We start from the raw sequence: 17956 nt of genomic DNA, 5'->3' as shown, positions 1-17956 counted from the left end.
GACATGAGCCTCTGCATCACTCACTGTAACACGACATGAGCCTCTGCATCACTCTCTGTAACACAACATAAGCCTCTGCATCACTCACTGTAACACAACATGAGCCTCTGCATCACTCACTGTAACACAACATGAGCCTCTGCATCACTCACTGTAACACAACATGAGCCTCTGCATCACGACATGAGCCTCTGCATCACTCACTGTGACACAACATGAGCCTCTGCATCACAACATGAGCCTCTGCATCACTCACTGCAACACAACATGAGCCTCTGCATCACAACATGAGCCTCTGCATCACTCACTGCAACACGACATGAGCCTCTGCATCACGACATGAGCCTCTGCATCACTCACTGCAACACAACATGAGCCTCTGCATCACTCACTGTAACACAACATGAGCCTCTGCATCACTCACTGTAACACAACATGAGCCTCTGCATCACTCACTGTAACACAACATGAGCCTCTGCATCACTCACTGTAACACAATATGAGCCTCTGCATCACTCACTGTAACACGACATGAGCCTCTGCATCACTCACTGTAACACAACATGAGCCTCTGCATCACTCACTGTAACACGACATGAGCCTCTGCATCACTCACTGTAACACAACATGAGCCTCTGCATCACTCACTGTAACACGACATGAGCCTCTGCATCACTCTCTGTAACACAACATAAGCCTCTGCATCACTCACTGTAACACAACATGAGCCTCTGCATCACATGAGCCTCTGCATCACTCACTGTAACACGACATGAGCCTCTGCATCACTCACTTTAACACAACATAAGCCTCTGCATCACTCACTGCAACACAACATGAGCCTCTGCATCACTCACTGCAACACAACATGAGCCTCTGCATCACTCACTGTAACACAACATGAGCCTCTGCATCACTCACTGTAACACAACATGAGCCTCTGCATCACTCACTGTAACACAACATGAGCCTCTGCATCACTCACTGTAACACGACATGAGCCTCTGCATCACTCACTGTAACACAACATGAGCCTCTGCATCACTCACTGTAACACAACATGAGCCTCTGCATCACTCACTGTAACACAACATGAGCCTCTGCATCACTCACTGTAACACAACATGAGCCTCTGCATCACTCACTGTAACACGACATGAGCCTCTGCATCACTCACTGTAACACAACATGAGCCTCTGCCTCTGCATCACTCACTGTAACACGACATGAGCCTCTGCATCACTCACTGTAACACGACATGAGCCTCTGCATCACTCTCTGTAACACAACATAAGCCTCTGCATCACTCACTGTAACACAACATGAGCCTCTGCATCACTCACTGTAACACAACATGAGCCTCTGCATCACTCACTGTAACACAACATGAGCCTCTGCATCACTCACTGTAACACAACATGAGCCTCTGCATCACTCACTGTACACGACATGAGCCTCTGCATCACTCACTGTAACACAACATGAGCCTCTGCATCACTCACTGTAACACGACATGAGCCTCTGCATCACTCTCTGTAACACGACATAAGCCTCTGCAACACTCACTGTAACACAACATGAGCCTCTGCATCACATGAGCCTCTGCATCACTCACTGTAACACGACATGAGCCTCTGCATCACTCACTTTAACACAACATAAGCCTCTGCATCACTCACTGCAACACAACATGAGCCTCTGCATCACTCACTGCAACACAACATGAGCCTCTGCATCACTCACTGTAACACAACATGAGTCTCTGCATCACTCACTGCAACACAACATGAGCCTCTGCATCACTCACTGCAACACAACATGAGCCTCTGCATCACTCACTGTAACACAACATGAGCCTCTGCATCACGACATGAGCCTCTGCATCACTCACTGTGACACAACATGAGCCTCTGCATCACAACATGAGCCTCTGCATCACTCACTGCAACACAACATGAGCCTCTGCAACACAACATGAGCCTCTGCATCACTCTCTGTAACACAACATAAGCCTCTGCATCACTCACTGTAACACAACATGAGCCTCTGCATCACTCACTGTAACACAACATGAGCCTCTGCATCACTCACTGTAACACGACATGAGCCTCTGCATCACTCACTGTAACACGACATGAGCCTCTGCATCACTCACTGTAACACGACATGAGCCTCTGCATCACTCTCTGTAACACAACATAAGCCTCTGCATCACTCACTGTAACACAACATGAGCCTCTGCATCACTCACTGTAACACAACATGAGCCTCTGCATCACTCATTGTAACACAACATGAGCCTCTGCATCACTCACTGTAACACAACATGAGCCTCTGCATCACTCACTGTAACACGACATGAGCCTCTGCATCACTCACTGTAACACAACATGAGCCTCTGCATCACTCACTGTAACACGACATGAGCCTCTGCATCACTCTCTGTAACACAACATAAGCCTCTGCATCACTCACTGTAACACAACATGAGCCTCTGCATCACATGAGCCTCTGCATCACTCACTGTAACACGACATGAGCCTCTGCATCACTCACTTTAACACAACATAAGCCTCTGCATCACTCACTGCAACACAACATGAGCCTCTGCATCACTCACTGCAACACAACATGAGCCTCTGCATCACTCACTGTAATACAACATGAGTCTCTGCATCACTGACTGCAACACAACATGAGCCTCTGCATCACTCACTGCAACACAACATGAGCCTCTGCATCACTCACTGTAACACAACATGAGCCTCTGCATCACGACATGAGCCTCTGCATCACTCACTGTGACACAACATGAGCCTCTGCATCACAACATGAGCCTCTGCATCACTCACTGCAACACAACATGAGCCTCTGCATCACAACATGAGCCTCTGCATCACTCACTGCAACACGACATGAGCCTCTGCATCACGACATGAGCCTCTGCATCACTCACTGCAACACAACATGAGCCTCTGCATCACTCACTGTAACACAACATGAGCCTCTGCATCACTCACTGTAACACAACATGAGCCTCTGCATCACTCACTGTAACACAACATGAGCCTCTGCATCACTCACTGTAACACAATATGAGCCTCTGCATCACTCACTGTAACACGACATGAGCCTCTGCATCACTCACTGTAACACAACATGAGCCTCTGCATCACTCACTGTAACACGACATGAGCCTCTGCATCACTCACTGTAACACAACATGAGCCTCTGCATCACTCACTGTAACACGACATGAGCCTCTGCATCACTCTCTGTAACACAACATAAGCCTCTGCATCACTCACTGTAACACAACATGAGCCTCTGCATCACATGAGCCTCTGCATCACTCACTGTAACACGACATGAGCCTCTGCATCACTCACTTTAACACAACATAAGCCTCTGCATCACTCACTGCAACACAACATGAGCCTCTGCATCACTCACTGCAACACAACATGAGCCTCTGCATCACTCACTGTAACACAACATGAGTCTCTGCATCACTCACTGTAACACAACATGAGCCTCTGCATCACTCACTGCAACACAACATGAGCCTCTGCATCACTCACTGTAACACAACATGAGCCTCTGCATCACGACATGAGCCTCTGCATCACTCACTTTGACACAACATGAGCCTCTGCATCACAACATGAGCCTCTGCATCACTCACTGCAACACAACATGAGCCTCTGCATCACAACATGAGCCTCTGCATCACTCACTGCAACACGACATGAGCCTCTGCATCACGACATGAGCCTCTGCATCACTCACTGCAACACAACATGAGCCTCTGCATCACTCACTGTAACACAACATGAGCCTCTGCATCACTCACTGTAACACAACATGAGCCTCTGCATCACTCACTGTAACACAACATGAGCCTCTGCATCACTCACTGTAACACAATATGAGCCTCTGCATCACTCACTGTAACACGACATGAGCCTCTGCATCACTCACTGTAACACAACATGAGCCTCTGCATCACTCACTGTAACACGACATGAGCTTCTGCATCACTCACTGTAACACAACATGAGCCTCTGCATCACTCACTGTAACACGACATGAGCCTCTGCATCACTCTCTGTAACACAACATAAGCCTCTGCATCACTCACTGTAACACAACATGAGCCTCTGCATCACATGAGCCTCTGCATCACTCACTGTAACACGACATGAGCCTCTGCATCACTCACTTTAACACAACATAAGCCTCTGCATCACTCACTGCAACACAACATGAGCCTCTGCATCACTCACTGCAACACAACATGAGCCTCTGCATCACTCACTGTAACACAACATGAGTCTCTGCATCACTCACTGTAACACAACATTAGCCTCTGCATCACTCACTGCAACACAACATGAGCCTCTGCATCACTCACTGTAACACAACATGAGCCTCTGCATCACGACATGAGCCTCTGCATCACTCACTGTGACACAACATGAGCCTCTGCATCACAACATGAGCCTCTGCATCACTCACTGCAACACAACATGAGCCTCTGCATCACAACATGAGCCTCTGCATCACTCACTGCAACACGACATGAGCCTCTGCATCACGACATGAGCCTCTGCATCACTCACTGCAACACAACACGAGCCTCTGCATCACTCACTGTAACACGACATGAGCCTCTGCATCACTCACTGTAACACAACATGAGCCTCTGCATCACTCACTGTAACACGACATGAGCCTCTGCATCACTCACTGTAACACAACATGAGCCTCTGCATCACTCACTGTAACACGACATGAGCCTCTGCATCACTCACTGTAACACGACATGAGCCTCTGCATCACTCACTGTAACACGACATGAGCCTCTGCATCACTCTCTGTAACACAACATAAGCCTCTGCATCACTCACTGTAACACACTATGAGCCTCTGCATCACTCACTGTAACACAACATGAGCCTCTGCATCACTCACTGTAACACAACATGAGCCTCTGCATCACTCACTGTAACACGACATGAGCCTCTGCATCACTCACTGTAACACAACATGAGCCTCTGCATCACTCACTGTAACACGACATGAGCCTCTGCATCACTCTCTGTAACACAACATAAGCCTCTGCATCACTCACTGTAACACAACATGAGCCTCTGCATCACATGAGCCTCTGCATCACTCACTGTAACACGACATGAGCCTCTGCATCACTCACTTTAACACAACATAAGCCTCTGCATCACTCACTGTAACACAACATGAGCCTCTGCGTCACTCACTGTAACACAACATGAGCCTATGCATCATTCACTGTAACACAACACAAGCCTCTGCATCACTCACTGTAACACAACATGAGCCTCTGCATCACTCACTGTAACACAACATGAGCCTCTGCATCACTCACTGTAACACAACATGAGCCTCTGCATCACTCACTGTAACACGACATGAGCCTCTGCATCACTCACTGTAACACGACATGAGCCTCTGCATCACTCTCTGTAACACGACATGAGCCTCTGCATCACTCTCTGTAACACAACATAAGCCTCTGCATCACATGAGCCTCTGCATCACTCACTGTAACACGACATGAGCCTCTGCTTCACTCACTTTAACACAACATAAGCCTCTGCATCACTCACTGCAACACAACATGAGCCTCTGCATCACTCACTGCAACACAACATGAGCCTCTGCATCACTCACTGTAACACAACATGAGTCTCTGCATCACTCACTGCAACACAACATGAGCCTCTGCATCACTCACTGCAACACAACATGAGCCTCTGCATCACTCACTGTAACACAACATGAGCCTCTGCATCACGACATGAGCCTCTGCATCACTCACTGTGACACAACATGAGCCTCTGCATCACAACATGAGCCTCTGCATCACTCACTGCAACACAACATGAGCCTCTGCATCACAACATGAGCCTCTGCATCACTCACTGCAACACGACATGAGCCTCTGCATCACGACATGAGCCTCTGCATCACTCACTGCAACACAACATGAGCCTCTGCATCACTCACTGTAACACAACATGAGCCTCTGCATCACTCACTGTAACACAACATGAGCCTCTGCATCACTCACTGTAACACGACATGAGCCTCTGCATCACTCACTGTAACACAACATGAGCCTCTGCATCACTCACTGTAACACGACATGAGCCTCTGCATCACTCTCTGTAACACAACATAAGCCTCTGCATCACTCACTGTAACACAACATGAGCCTCTGCATCACATGAGCCTCTGCATCACTCACTGTAACACGACATGAGCCTCTGCATCACTCACTTTAACACAACATAAGCCTCTGCATCACTCACTGCAACACAACATGAGCCTCTGCATCACTCACTGCAACACAACATGAGCCTCTGCATCACTCACTGTAACACAACATGAGTCTCTGCATCACTCACTGCAACACAACATGAGCCTCTGCATCACTCACTGCAACACAACATGAGCCTCTGCATCACTCACTGTAACACAACATGAGCCTCTGCATCACGACATGAGCCTCTGCATCACTCACTGTGACACAACATGAGCCTCTGCATCACAACATGAGCCTCTGCATCACTCACTGCAACACAACATGAGCCTCTGCATCACAACATGAGCCTCTGCATCACTCACTGCAACACGACATGAGCCTCTGCATCACGACATGAGCCTCTGCATCACTCACTGCAACACAACATGAGCCTCTGCATCACTCACTGTAACACAACATGAGCCTCTGCATCACTCACTGTAACACAACATGAGCCTCTGCATCACTCACTGTAACACAACATGAGCCTCTGCATCACTCACTGTAACACAACATGAGCCTCTGCATCACTCACTGTAACACAACATGAGCCTCTGCATCACTCACTGTAACACAACATGAGCCTCTGCATCACTCACTGTAACACGACATGAGCCTCTGCATCACTCACTGTAACACAACATGAGCCTCTGCATCACTCACTGTAACACGACATGAGCCTCTGCATCACTCTCTGTAACACAACATAAGCCTCTGCATCACTCACTGTAACACAACATGAGCCTCTGCATCACATGAGCCTCTGCATCACTCACTGTAACACGACATGAGCCTCTGCATCACTCACTTTAACACAACATAAGCCTCTGCATCACTCACTGCAACACAACATGAGCCTCTGCATCACTCACTGCAACACAACATGAGCCTCTGCATCACTCACTGTAACACAACATGAGTCTCTGCATCACTCACTGCAACACAACATGAGCCTCTGCATCACTCACTGCAACACAACATGAGCCTCTGCATCACTCACTGTAACACAACATGAGCCTCTGCATCACGACATGAGCCTCTGCATCACTCACTGTGACACAACATGAGCCTCTGCATCACAAAATGAGCCTCTGCATCACTCACTGCAACACAACCTGAGCCTCTGCATCACTCACTGCAACACGACATGAGCCTCTGCATCACGACATGAGCCTCTGCATCACTCACTGCAACACAACATGAGCCTCTGCATCACTCACTGTAACACAACATGAGCCTCTGCATCACTCACTGTAACACAACATGAGCCTCTGCATCACTCACTGTAACACAACATGAGCCTCTGCATCACTCACTGTAACACAACATGAGCCTCTGCATCACTCACTGTAACACGACATGAGCCTCTGCATCACTCACTGTAACACAACATGAGCCTCTGCATCACTCACTGTAACACGACATGAGCCTCTGCATCACTCTCTGTAACACAACATAAGCCTCTGCATCACTCACTGTAACACAACATGAGCCTCTGCATCACATGAGCCTCTGCATGACTCACTGTAACACGACATGAGCCTCTGCATCACTCACTTTAACACAACATAAGCCTCTGCATCACTCACTGCAACACAACATGAGCCTCTGCATCACTCACTGCAACACAACATGAGCCTCTGCATCACTCACTGTAACACAACATGAGTCTCTGCATCACTCACTGCAACACAACATGAGCCTCTGCATCACTCACTGCAACACAACATGAGCCTCTGCATCACTCACTGTAACACAACATGAGCCTCTGCATCACGACATGAGCCTCTGCATCACTCACTGTGACACAACATGAGCCTCTGCATCACAACATGAGCCTCTGCATCACTCACTGCAACACAACATGAGCCTCTGCATCACAACATGAGCCTCTGCATCACTCACTGCAACACGACATGAGCCTCTGCATCACGACATGAGCCTCTGCATCACTCACTGCAACACAACATGAGCCTCTGCATCACTCACTGTAACACAACATGAGCCTCTGCATCACTCACTGTAACACAACATGAGCCTCTGCATCACTCACTGTAACACAACATGAGCCTCTGCATCACTCACTGTAACACGACATGAGCCTCTGCATCACTCTCTGTAACACAACATAAGCCTCTGCATCACTCACTGTAACACAACATGAGCCTCTGCATCACATGAGCCTCTGCATCACTCACTGTAACACGACATGAGCCTCTGCATCACTCACTTTAACACAACATAAGCCTCTGCATCACTCACTGCAACACAACATGAGCCTCTGCATCACTCACTGCAACACAACATGAGCCTCTGCATCACTCACTGTAACACAACATGAGTCTCTGCATCACTCACTGCAACACAACATGAGCCTCTGCATCACTCACTGCAACACAACATGAGCCTCTGCATCACTCACTGTAACACAACATGAGCCTCTGCATCACGACACGAGCCTCTGCATCACTCACTGTGACACAACATGAGCCTCTGCATCAAAACATGAGCCTCTGCATCACTCACTGCAACACAACATGAGCCTCTGCATCACAACATGAGCCTCTGCATCACTCACTGCAACACGACATGAGCCTCTGCATCACGACATGAGCCTCTGCATCACTCACTGCAACACAACATGAGCCTCTGCATCACTCACTGTAACACGACATGAGCCTCTGCATCACTCACTGTAACACAACATGAGCCTCTGCATCACTCACTGTAACACGACATGAGCCTCTGCATCACTCACTGTAACACAACATGAGCCTCTGCATCACTCACTGTAACACGACATGAGCCTCTGCATCACTCACTGTAACACGAAATGAGCCTCTGCATCACTCACTGTAACACGACATGAGCCTCTGCATCACTCTCTGTAACACAACATAAGCCTCTGCATCACTCACTGTAACACAACATGAGCCTCTGCATCACTCACTGTAACACAACATGAGCCTCTGCATCACTCACTGTAACACAACATGAGCCTCTGCATCACTCACTGTAACACGACATGAGCCTCTGCATCACTCACTGTAACACAACATGAGCCTCTGCATCACTCACTGTAACACGACATGAGCCTCTGCATCACTCTCTGTAACACAACATAAGCCTCTGCATCACTCACTGTAACACAACATGAGCCTCTGCATCACATGAGCCTCTGCATCACTCACTGTAACACGACATGAGCCTCTGCATCACTCACTTTAACACAACATAAGCCTCTGCATCACTCACTGTAACACAACATGAGCCTCTGCGTCACTCACTGTAACACAACATGAGCCTCTGCATCATTCACTGTAACACAACATGAGCCTCTGCATCACTCACTGCAACACAACATGAGCCTCTGCATCACTCACTGTAACACAACATGAGCCTCTGCATCACGACATGAGCCTCTGCATCACTCTTGTAACAAAACATGAGCCTCTGCATCACTCACTGTAACACAACATGAGCCTCTGCATCACTCACTGTAACACAACAGGAGCCTCTGCATCACATGAGCCTCTGCATCACTCACTGTAACACGACATGAGCCTCTGCATCACTCACTGTAACACAACATGAGCCTCTGCATCACTCACTGTAACACGACATGAGCCTCTGCATCACTCTCTGTAACACAACATAAGCCTCTGCATCACTCACTGTAACACAACATGAGCCTCTGCATCACATGAGCCTCTGCATCACTCACTGTAACACGACATGAGCCTCTGCATCACTCACTTTAACACAACATAAGCCTCTGCATCACTCACTGCAACACAACATGAGCCTCTGCATCACTCACTGCAACACAACATGAGCCTCTGCATCACTCACTGTAACACAACATGAGTCTCTGCATCACTCACTGCAACACAACATGAGCCTCTGCATCACTCACTGCAACACAACATGAGCCTCTGCATCACTCACTGTAACACAACATGAGCCTCTGCATCACGACATGAGCCTCTGCATCACTCACTGTGACACAACATGAGCCTCTGCATCACAACATGAGCCTCTGCATCACTCACTGCAACACAACATGAGCCTCTGCATCACAACATGAGCCTCTGCATCACTCACTGCAACACGACATGAGCCTCTGCATCACGACATGAGCCTCTGCATCACTCACTGCAACACAACATGAGTCTCTGCATCACTCACTGCAACACAACATGAGCCTCTGCATCACTCACTGCAACACAACATGAGCCTCTGCATCACTCACTGTAACACAACATGAGCCTCGCCATCACTCACTGCAACACAACATGAGCCTCTGCATCACAACATGAGCCTCTGCATCACTCACTGCAACACAACATGAGTCTCTGCATCACTCACTGCAACACGACATGAGCCTCTGCATCACACACTGTAAGACGACATGAGTCTCTGCATCACTCACTACAACACATCACAACATGAGCCTCTGCATCACTCACTGTAACACGACATGAGCCTCTGCATCACTCCCTGCAACACAACCTGAGTCTCTGCATCACTCACTGCAACACAACACAAGCCTCTGCATCACTCACTGTACCACAACATGAGCCTCTGCATCACTCACTGTAACACAACATGAGCCTCTGCATCACTCACTGTAACACAACATGAGCCTCTGCGTCACTCACTGCAACACAACATGAGCCTCTGCATTCCTCACTGTAACACAACATGAGCCTCTGCATCACTCACTGCATCACGACATGAGCCTCTGCATTCCTCACTGTAACACAACATGAGCCTCTGCATCACAACATGAGCCTCTGCATCACTCGCCTACGTCTAAGGGGTTGGTCATGAACACTGCATTGCTCATGACTCCGAATATGAGCTGATGGTGCCAAGCGTCGGGCAGCTCCTCCCCCTTTGGCACAGCCCTCTGCATGTTCATGGTGGCGACGGGCACGGCTCCGCCCCGGATCCAGTGGGCGAGCCAGGGAAGCAGACTGACCCGGCGAGGAGGGTGCAGGTGGAAGAAGCGGCCCATCACCCGCCCTGCACTGGCCTCCTCTGCACCGCGGATCAGCTCGGCGTGAGTGGCACCTACGAGGAACACAATAACTATAAGAAACTATAAAACACCAGCCAGCGGACGTGTCTTGCTCAGGGACACCACAACAGCCTTCAGAATGATGTGAGTCAAGTTGAACCAACATTGGACAAGCGCTTTCATTTAAGAAAATATTAAAAGATGAAAATATTCCTGGTAAAGATAGAGCGATGTTGAGTGGGAAGAGGCAACTGCACTACACTGCACTAAACAGCACTAAAGAGCACTGCACTGCACTACACTGCACTACACTGCACTAAACAGCACTGCACTGCACTAAACAGCACTAAACAGCACTAAACTGCACTGCACTAAACAGCGCTGCACTAAACAGCACTGCACTGCATTATACTGCACTGCACTAAACAGCACTACCCTAAACTGCACTAAACTGCACTACACAGCACTGCACTATACTGCACTAAACAGCACTGCACTGCACTATACTGCACTAAACAGCACTGCACTGCACTAAACAGCACTGCACTAAATAGCACTACACTGCACTACACTGCACTAAACAGCACTACACTGCACTAAACAGCACTACACTGCACTATACTGCACTAAACAGCACTGCACTACACTAAACAGCACTACACTACACTGCACTGTACTAAACAGCACTGCACTAAACAGCATTGCACTAAACAGCACTAAACCGCACAGCACTGCACTACACTGCACAGCACTGCACTGCACTACACTAAACAGCACTGCACTGCAATACACTGCACTACACTGCACTATACTGCACTAAACAGTACTACACTGCACTAAACAGCACTACACTGCACTAAACAGCACTACGCTGCACCAAACTGCACTAAACAGCACTACACTGCACTGCACTATACTGCACTAAACAGCACTACACTGCACTAAACAGCACTGCACTGCACTAAACAGCACTGCACTGTACTAAACAGCACTGCACTAAACAGCACTGCACTGCACTAAACAGCACTGCACTAAACAGCACAGCACTGCACTACGCTGCACCAAACTGCACTAAACAGCACTACACTGCACTGCACTATACTGCACTAAACAGCACTGCACTGCACTAAACAGCACTGCACTAAACAGCACTGCAAAAACAGCACTACACTGCACTAAACAGTGCTAAACAGCTCTGCACTAAACAGCACTGCACTGCACTACACTACACTAAACAGCACTGCACTAAACAGCACTGCACTGTACTACACTGCACAGCACTAAACAGCACTACACTAAACAGCACTGCACTACACTGCACTATACTGCACTAAACAACACTGCACTACACTGCACTATACTGCACTAAACAGCACTACACTGCACTATACTGCACTGCACTAAACAGCACTGCACTAAACAGCACTGCACTAAACAGCACTGCACTACACTGCACCAAACAGCACTGCACTAAACAGCACTGCACTACACTGCACTAAACAGCACTACACTGCACTAAACAGCACTACACTGCACTAAACAACACTGCACTACACTGCACTATACTGCACTAAACAACACTGCACTATACTGCACTAAACAGCACTACACTGCACTATACTGCACTGTACTACACTGCACTGTACTACACTGCACTACACTATACTGCATTAAACAGCACTGCACTTCACTAAACAGCACTTCACTAAACAGCACTGCACTAAACAGCACTGCACTAAACAGCACTGCACTAAACAGCACTGCACTACACTGCACCAAACAGCACTGCACTAAACAGCACTGCAAAAACAGCACTGCACTACACTGCACTAAACAGCACTACACTGCACTAAACAGCACTACACTGCACTAAACAGCACTACACTGCACTAAACAGCACTGCACTAAACAGCACTGCACTAAACAGCACTGCACTAAACAGCACTGCACTAAACAGCACAGCACTGCACTGCACTGCACCAAACAGCACTGCACTAAACAGCACTGCAAAAACAGCACTACACTGCACTAAACAGCGCTAAACAGCTCTGCACTAAACAGCACTGCACTGCACTACACTACACTAAACAGCACTGCACTAAACAGCACTGCACTGCACTAAACAGCACTACACTGCACTAAACAGCACTACACTGCACTAAACAGCACTACACTGCACTAAACAACACTGCACTACACTGCACTATACTGCACTAAACAGCACTACACTGCACTATACTGCACTGTACTACACTGCACTGTACTACACTGCACTACACAGCACTGCACTATACTGCACTAAACAGCACTGCACTTCACTAAACAGCACTGCACTAAACAGCACTGCACTAAACAGCACTGCACTAAACAGCACTGCACTACACTGCACCAAACAGCACTGCACTAAACAGCACTGCAAAAACAGCACTGCACTACACTGCACTAAACAGCACTACACTGCACTACACTGCACTATACTGCACGAAACAGCACTACACTGCACTACACTGCACTAAACAGCACTAGACAGCACTGCACTATACTGCACTACACTGCACTAAACAGCACTACACTGCACTATACTGCACTAAACAGCACTACACTGCACTATACTGCACTAAACAGCACTGCACTACACTGCACTAAACTGCACTAAACAGCACTACACCGCACTAAACAGCACTAAACAGCACTACACTGCACTAAACAGCACTGCACTAAACAGCACTGCACTAAACAGCACTGCACTGCACTGCACTATACTGCACTAAACAGCACTGCACTAAACAGCACTGCACTGCATTACACTGCACCAAACAGCACTGCACTAAACAGCACTACACTGCACTAAACAGCACTGAACTGCACTACACTAAACTGCACAGCACTAAACAGCACTGCACTGCACTGCACTGCACTGCACTGCACTAAACAGCACTGCACAGCACTACACTGCACTAAACAGCACTGCACTAAACAGCACGGCACTAAACAGCACTGCACTGCACTGTACTATACTGCACTAAACAGCACTGCACTAAACAGCACTGCACTGCATTACACTGCACCAAACAGCACTGCACTAAACAGCACTACACTGCACTAAACAGCACTGAACTGCACTAAACAGCACTACACTGCCTGACCCCTCTTTCCATAGTCAGTGGACCTGTCACATGACCATTGATTTTAATTCTTGATGTTGGACCATTGTGAAGAGCCCCAATATTTATATTTAAATTAAATCATTGATTTAAAACGTGTTTAGCACTTTACATAAAAATGTCCAGATCAGCGTCCAAATGAATTATTACGACTTTGTTTAGTTGTGTTTGTCTCACCCACACGCTGCACCCACACGCTGCACCCACACGCTGCACCCACACGCTGCACCCACACGCTGCACCCACAGGCTGCACCCACAGGCTGCACCCACAGGCTGCACCCACAGGCTGCACCCACACGCTGCACCCACACGCTGCACCCACAGGCTGCACCCACACGCTGCACCCACAGGCTGCACCCACAGGCTGCACCCACAGGCTGCACCCACACGCTGCACCCACACGCTGCACCCACAGGCTGCACCCACACGCTGCACCCACAGGCTGCACCCACACGCTGCACCCACACGCTGCACCCACAGGCTGCACCCACAGGCTGCACCCACAGGCTGCACCCACACGCTGCACCCACAGGCTGCACCCACAGGCTGCACCCACAGGCTGCACCCACAGGCTTCACCCACACGCTGCACCCACACGCTGCACCCACAGGCTGCACCCACAGGCTGCACCCACAGGCTGCACCCACACGCTGCACCCACACGCTGCACCCACAGGCTGCACCCACAGGCTGCACCCACACGCTGCACCCACAGGCTGCACCCACAGGCTGCACCCACAGGCTGCACCCACAGGCTGCACCCACACGCTGCACCCACAGGCTGCACCCACAGGCTGCACCCACACGCTGCACCCACAGGCTGCACCCACAGGCTGCACCCACAGGCTGCACCCACACGCTGCACCCACAGGGTGCACCCACAGGCTGCACCCACACGCTGCACCCACAGGCTGCACCCACAGGCTGCACCCACAGGCTGCACCCACACGCTGCACCCACAGGCTGCACCCACAGGCTGCACCCACACGCTGCACCCACACGCTGCACCCACACGCTGCACCCTCTGGTGTGGGTGCAGCGTGTCAATGCGCCGCCATGACCTGAAGTTCACTGTGTGACATTAAAGGTCCCATAACATGCAAAATCGACTTTTCAGAGCTTTTAACCTTCTTACATCGCTATTTGTGCTTCATAAATGTCCAGAGTGTTTTTTTGATTGATTCCCTCAGTGTTTAGCTTTAGTACAGACTATCTCCTTTCCTCCAATCTCCAAACTGACGGGCGGTGGAGGCAAGACCGTGTCATAAGGGCAAGCACGCCTCACCATTTTGTTCAGTCTCAAAGTAGACTCTTTCTCACTCACTCCGCGCTGCTCCGCGGAGCAGAGCTGTGGGGCCTACGTCACGGGTGGGCGGGGCACACACGCGCTCTGAGACTACGTCACGGGTGGGCGGGGCACACACGCGCTCTGAGACTACGTCACGGGTGGGCGGGGCACACACGCGCTCTGAGACTACGTCACGGGTGGGCGGGGCACACACGTGCTCTGAGACTACGTCACGGGTTGGGCGGGGCACACACACGCTCTGAGACTACGTCACGGGTTGGGCGGGGCACACACGCTCTCTCTGAGACTACGTCACAGGTGGGCGGGGCACACGCGCGCTCTGAGACTACGTCACGGGTTGGGCGGGGCACACACGCGCTCTGAGACTACGTCACAGGTTGGGCGGGGCACACGCGCGCTCTGAGACTACGTCACGGGTTGGGCGGGGCACACACGCGCACTCTGAGACTACGTCACGGGTGGGCGGGGCACACACGCGCTCTGAGACTACGTCACGGGTGGGCGGGGCACACACGCGCTCTGAGACTACGTCACGGGTTGGGCGGGGCACACACGCGCTCTGAGACTACGTCACGGGTGGGCGGGGCACACACGCGCTCTGAGACTACGTCACGGGTGGGCGGGGCACACACGCGCTCTGAGACTACGTCACGGGTGGGCGGGGCACACACGCTCTCTGAGACTACGTCACGGGTGGGCGGGGCACACACGCGCTCTGAGACTACGTCACGGGTGGGCGGGGCACACAGGCGCTCTGAGACTACGTCACGGGTTGGGCGGGGGAGCCAGATGGCTCTTCGCAAGGGTGGGGGCGAATATCAAACCAAGCCGTCTGCATTTCCGGGTTGGTGAGGGGGTCCAAGGTCTGGGTGATATTTCTTAACTATTATGTTAAGTGTGTTGCACAACACTTATTATTATCAATTATACACTTAGGATAGACTACGAAACGTGAAAAAAAGCATGTTATGGCACCTTTAAAGAGCTAAACAATAACCATGGAAACAAGCAGGAGGCCCGTGCAGGAGGCTCGTGCAGGAGGCTCGTGCAGCAGGCTCGTGCAGGAGGCCCGTGCAGGAGGCCCGTGCAGGAGGCTCTTGTAGGAGGCTCTTGTAGGAGGCTCTTGTAGGAGGCTCTTGTAGGAGGCCCGTGCAGGAGGCTCTTGTAGGAGGCTCTTGTAGGAGGCTCTTGTAGGAGGCCCGTGCAGGAGGCTCTTGTAGGAGGCTCTTGTAGGAGGCTCTTGTAGGAGGCTCTTGTAGGAGGCTCTTGTAGGAGGCTCTTGTAGGAGGCTCGTGCAGGAGGCCCGTGCAGGAGGCTCTTGTAGGAGGCTCTTGTAGGAGGCTCTTGTAGGAGGCTCTTGTAGGAGGCCCGTGCAGGAGGCTCGTGCAGGAGGCTCGTGCAGGAGGCCCGTGCAGGAGGCCCGTGCAGGAGGCTCTTGTAGGAGGCTCTTGTAGGAGGCTCTTGTAGGAGGCTCGTGCAGGAGGCCCGTGCAGGAGGCTCTTGTAGGAGGCTCTTGTAGGAGGCTCGTGCAGGAGGCTCGTGCAGGAGGCTCGTGCAGGAGGCTCGTGCAGCAGGCTCGTGTAGGAGGCTCGTGCAGGAGGCCCGTGCAGGAGGCCCGTGCAGGAGGCCCGTGCAGGAGGCCGCACTAGTTTGCAGCACGTACATGAAAGGCACGAAGAGGAAGTGAGCGAGCGTCACACGCTCCCCAAACACTACATTTACAGCACAGGGTCTTATTCACATGGAAAGCCCCTTCATCACTCCTTTCAGACTTATATACATGTTATACATATATGTATATGTATATGTATATATAGACATGTTATAGAAGCCCCTCCCACTAATCTACCTTTTCTCTGGCCCTGGGGGAACAGTCTTCAGGTAGTGAAAGAGGAAGTAGGCAACAGCATCACTCTCAGGACCTTTAAAATGTACTCAGAGGAACATCTCACTCTTGGATTTGTGGCAGATGATCAGATCTTTCCCTGAACTTGACAAGATGACGTTTTGCCATGTCTGGACGTCCAGGTTGATTGTGATGACCGTGCTGTGCCTCACTCTGGACGCTGAGGGTAAGTGTGTTCTCACTGAATATAGAACTACATCTATATTA

At 50.3% G+C, this 17956-nt stretch overlaps 1 protein-coding gene across 4 annotated transcripts in view; it reads right to left on the bottom strand.

Moving 5' to 3' along the window:
* LOC140362625 (uncharacterized) overlaps window positions 1-17956 on the bottom strand; it is a 112796-nt gene that overhangs the window by 10384 nt on the left and 84456 nt on the right. For all 4 annotated transcript variants that reach the window (XM_072448755.1, XM_072448764.1, XM_072448745.1 and 1 more), the window contains exon 3: window positions 11156-11422. In XM_072448755.1, the coding sequence (XP_072304856.1) occupies window positions 11156-11422 (267 nt within the window). The remainder of the gene's footprint in view (window positions 1-11155; window positions 11423-17956) is intronic.

This window comes from Eucyclogobius newberryi, unplaced genomic scaffold (assembly GCF_026437365.1).
Source record: "Eucyclogobius newberryi isolate DKJ021-1_F unplaced genomic scaffold, fEucNew1.0.hap1 SCAF_1, whole genome shotgun sequence".
Lineage (NCBI taxonomy): Eukaryota > Metazoa > Chordata > Actinopteri > Gobiiformes > Gobiidae > Eucyclogobius > Eucyclogobius newberryi.
The sequence above is the reverse complement of the archived record's forward strand: the minus strand, read 5'-3'. Positions and strand labels throughout refer to the sequence as shown.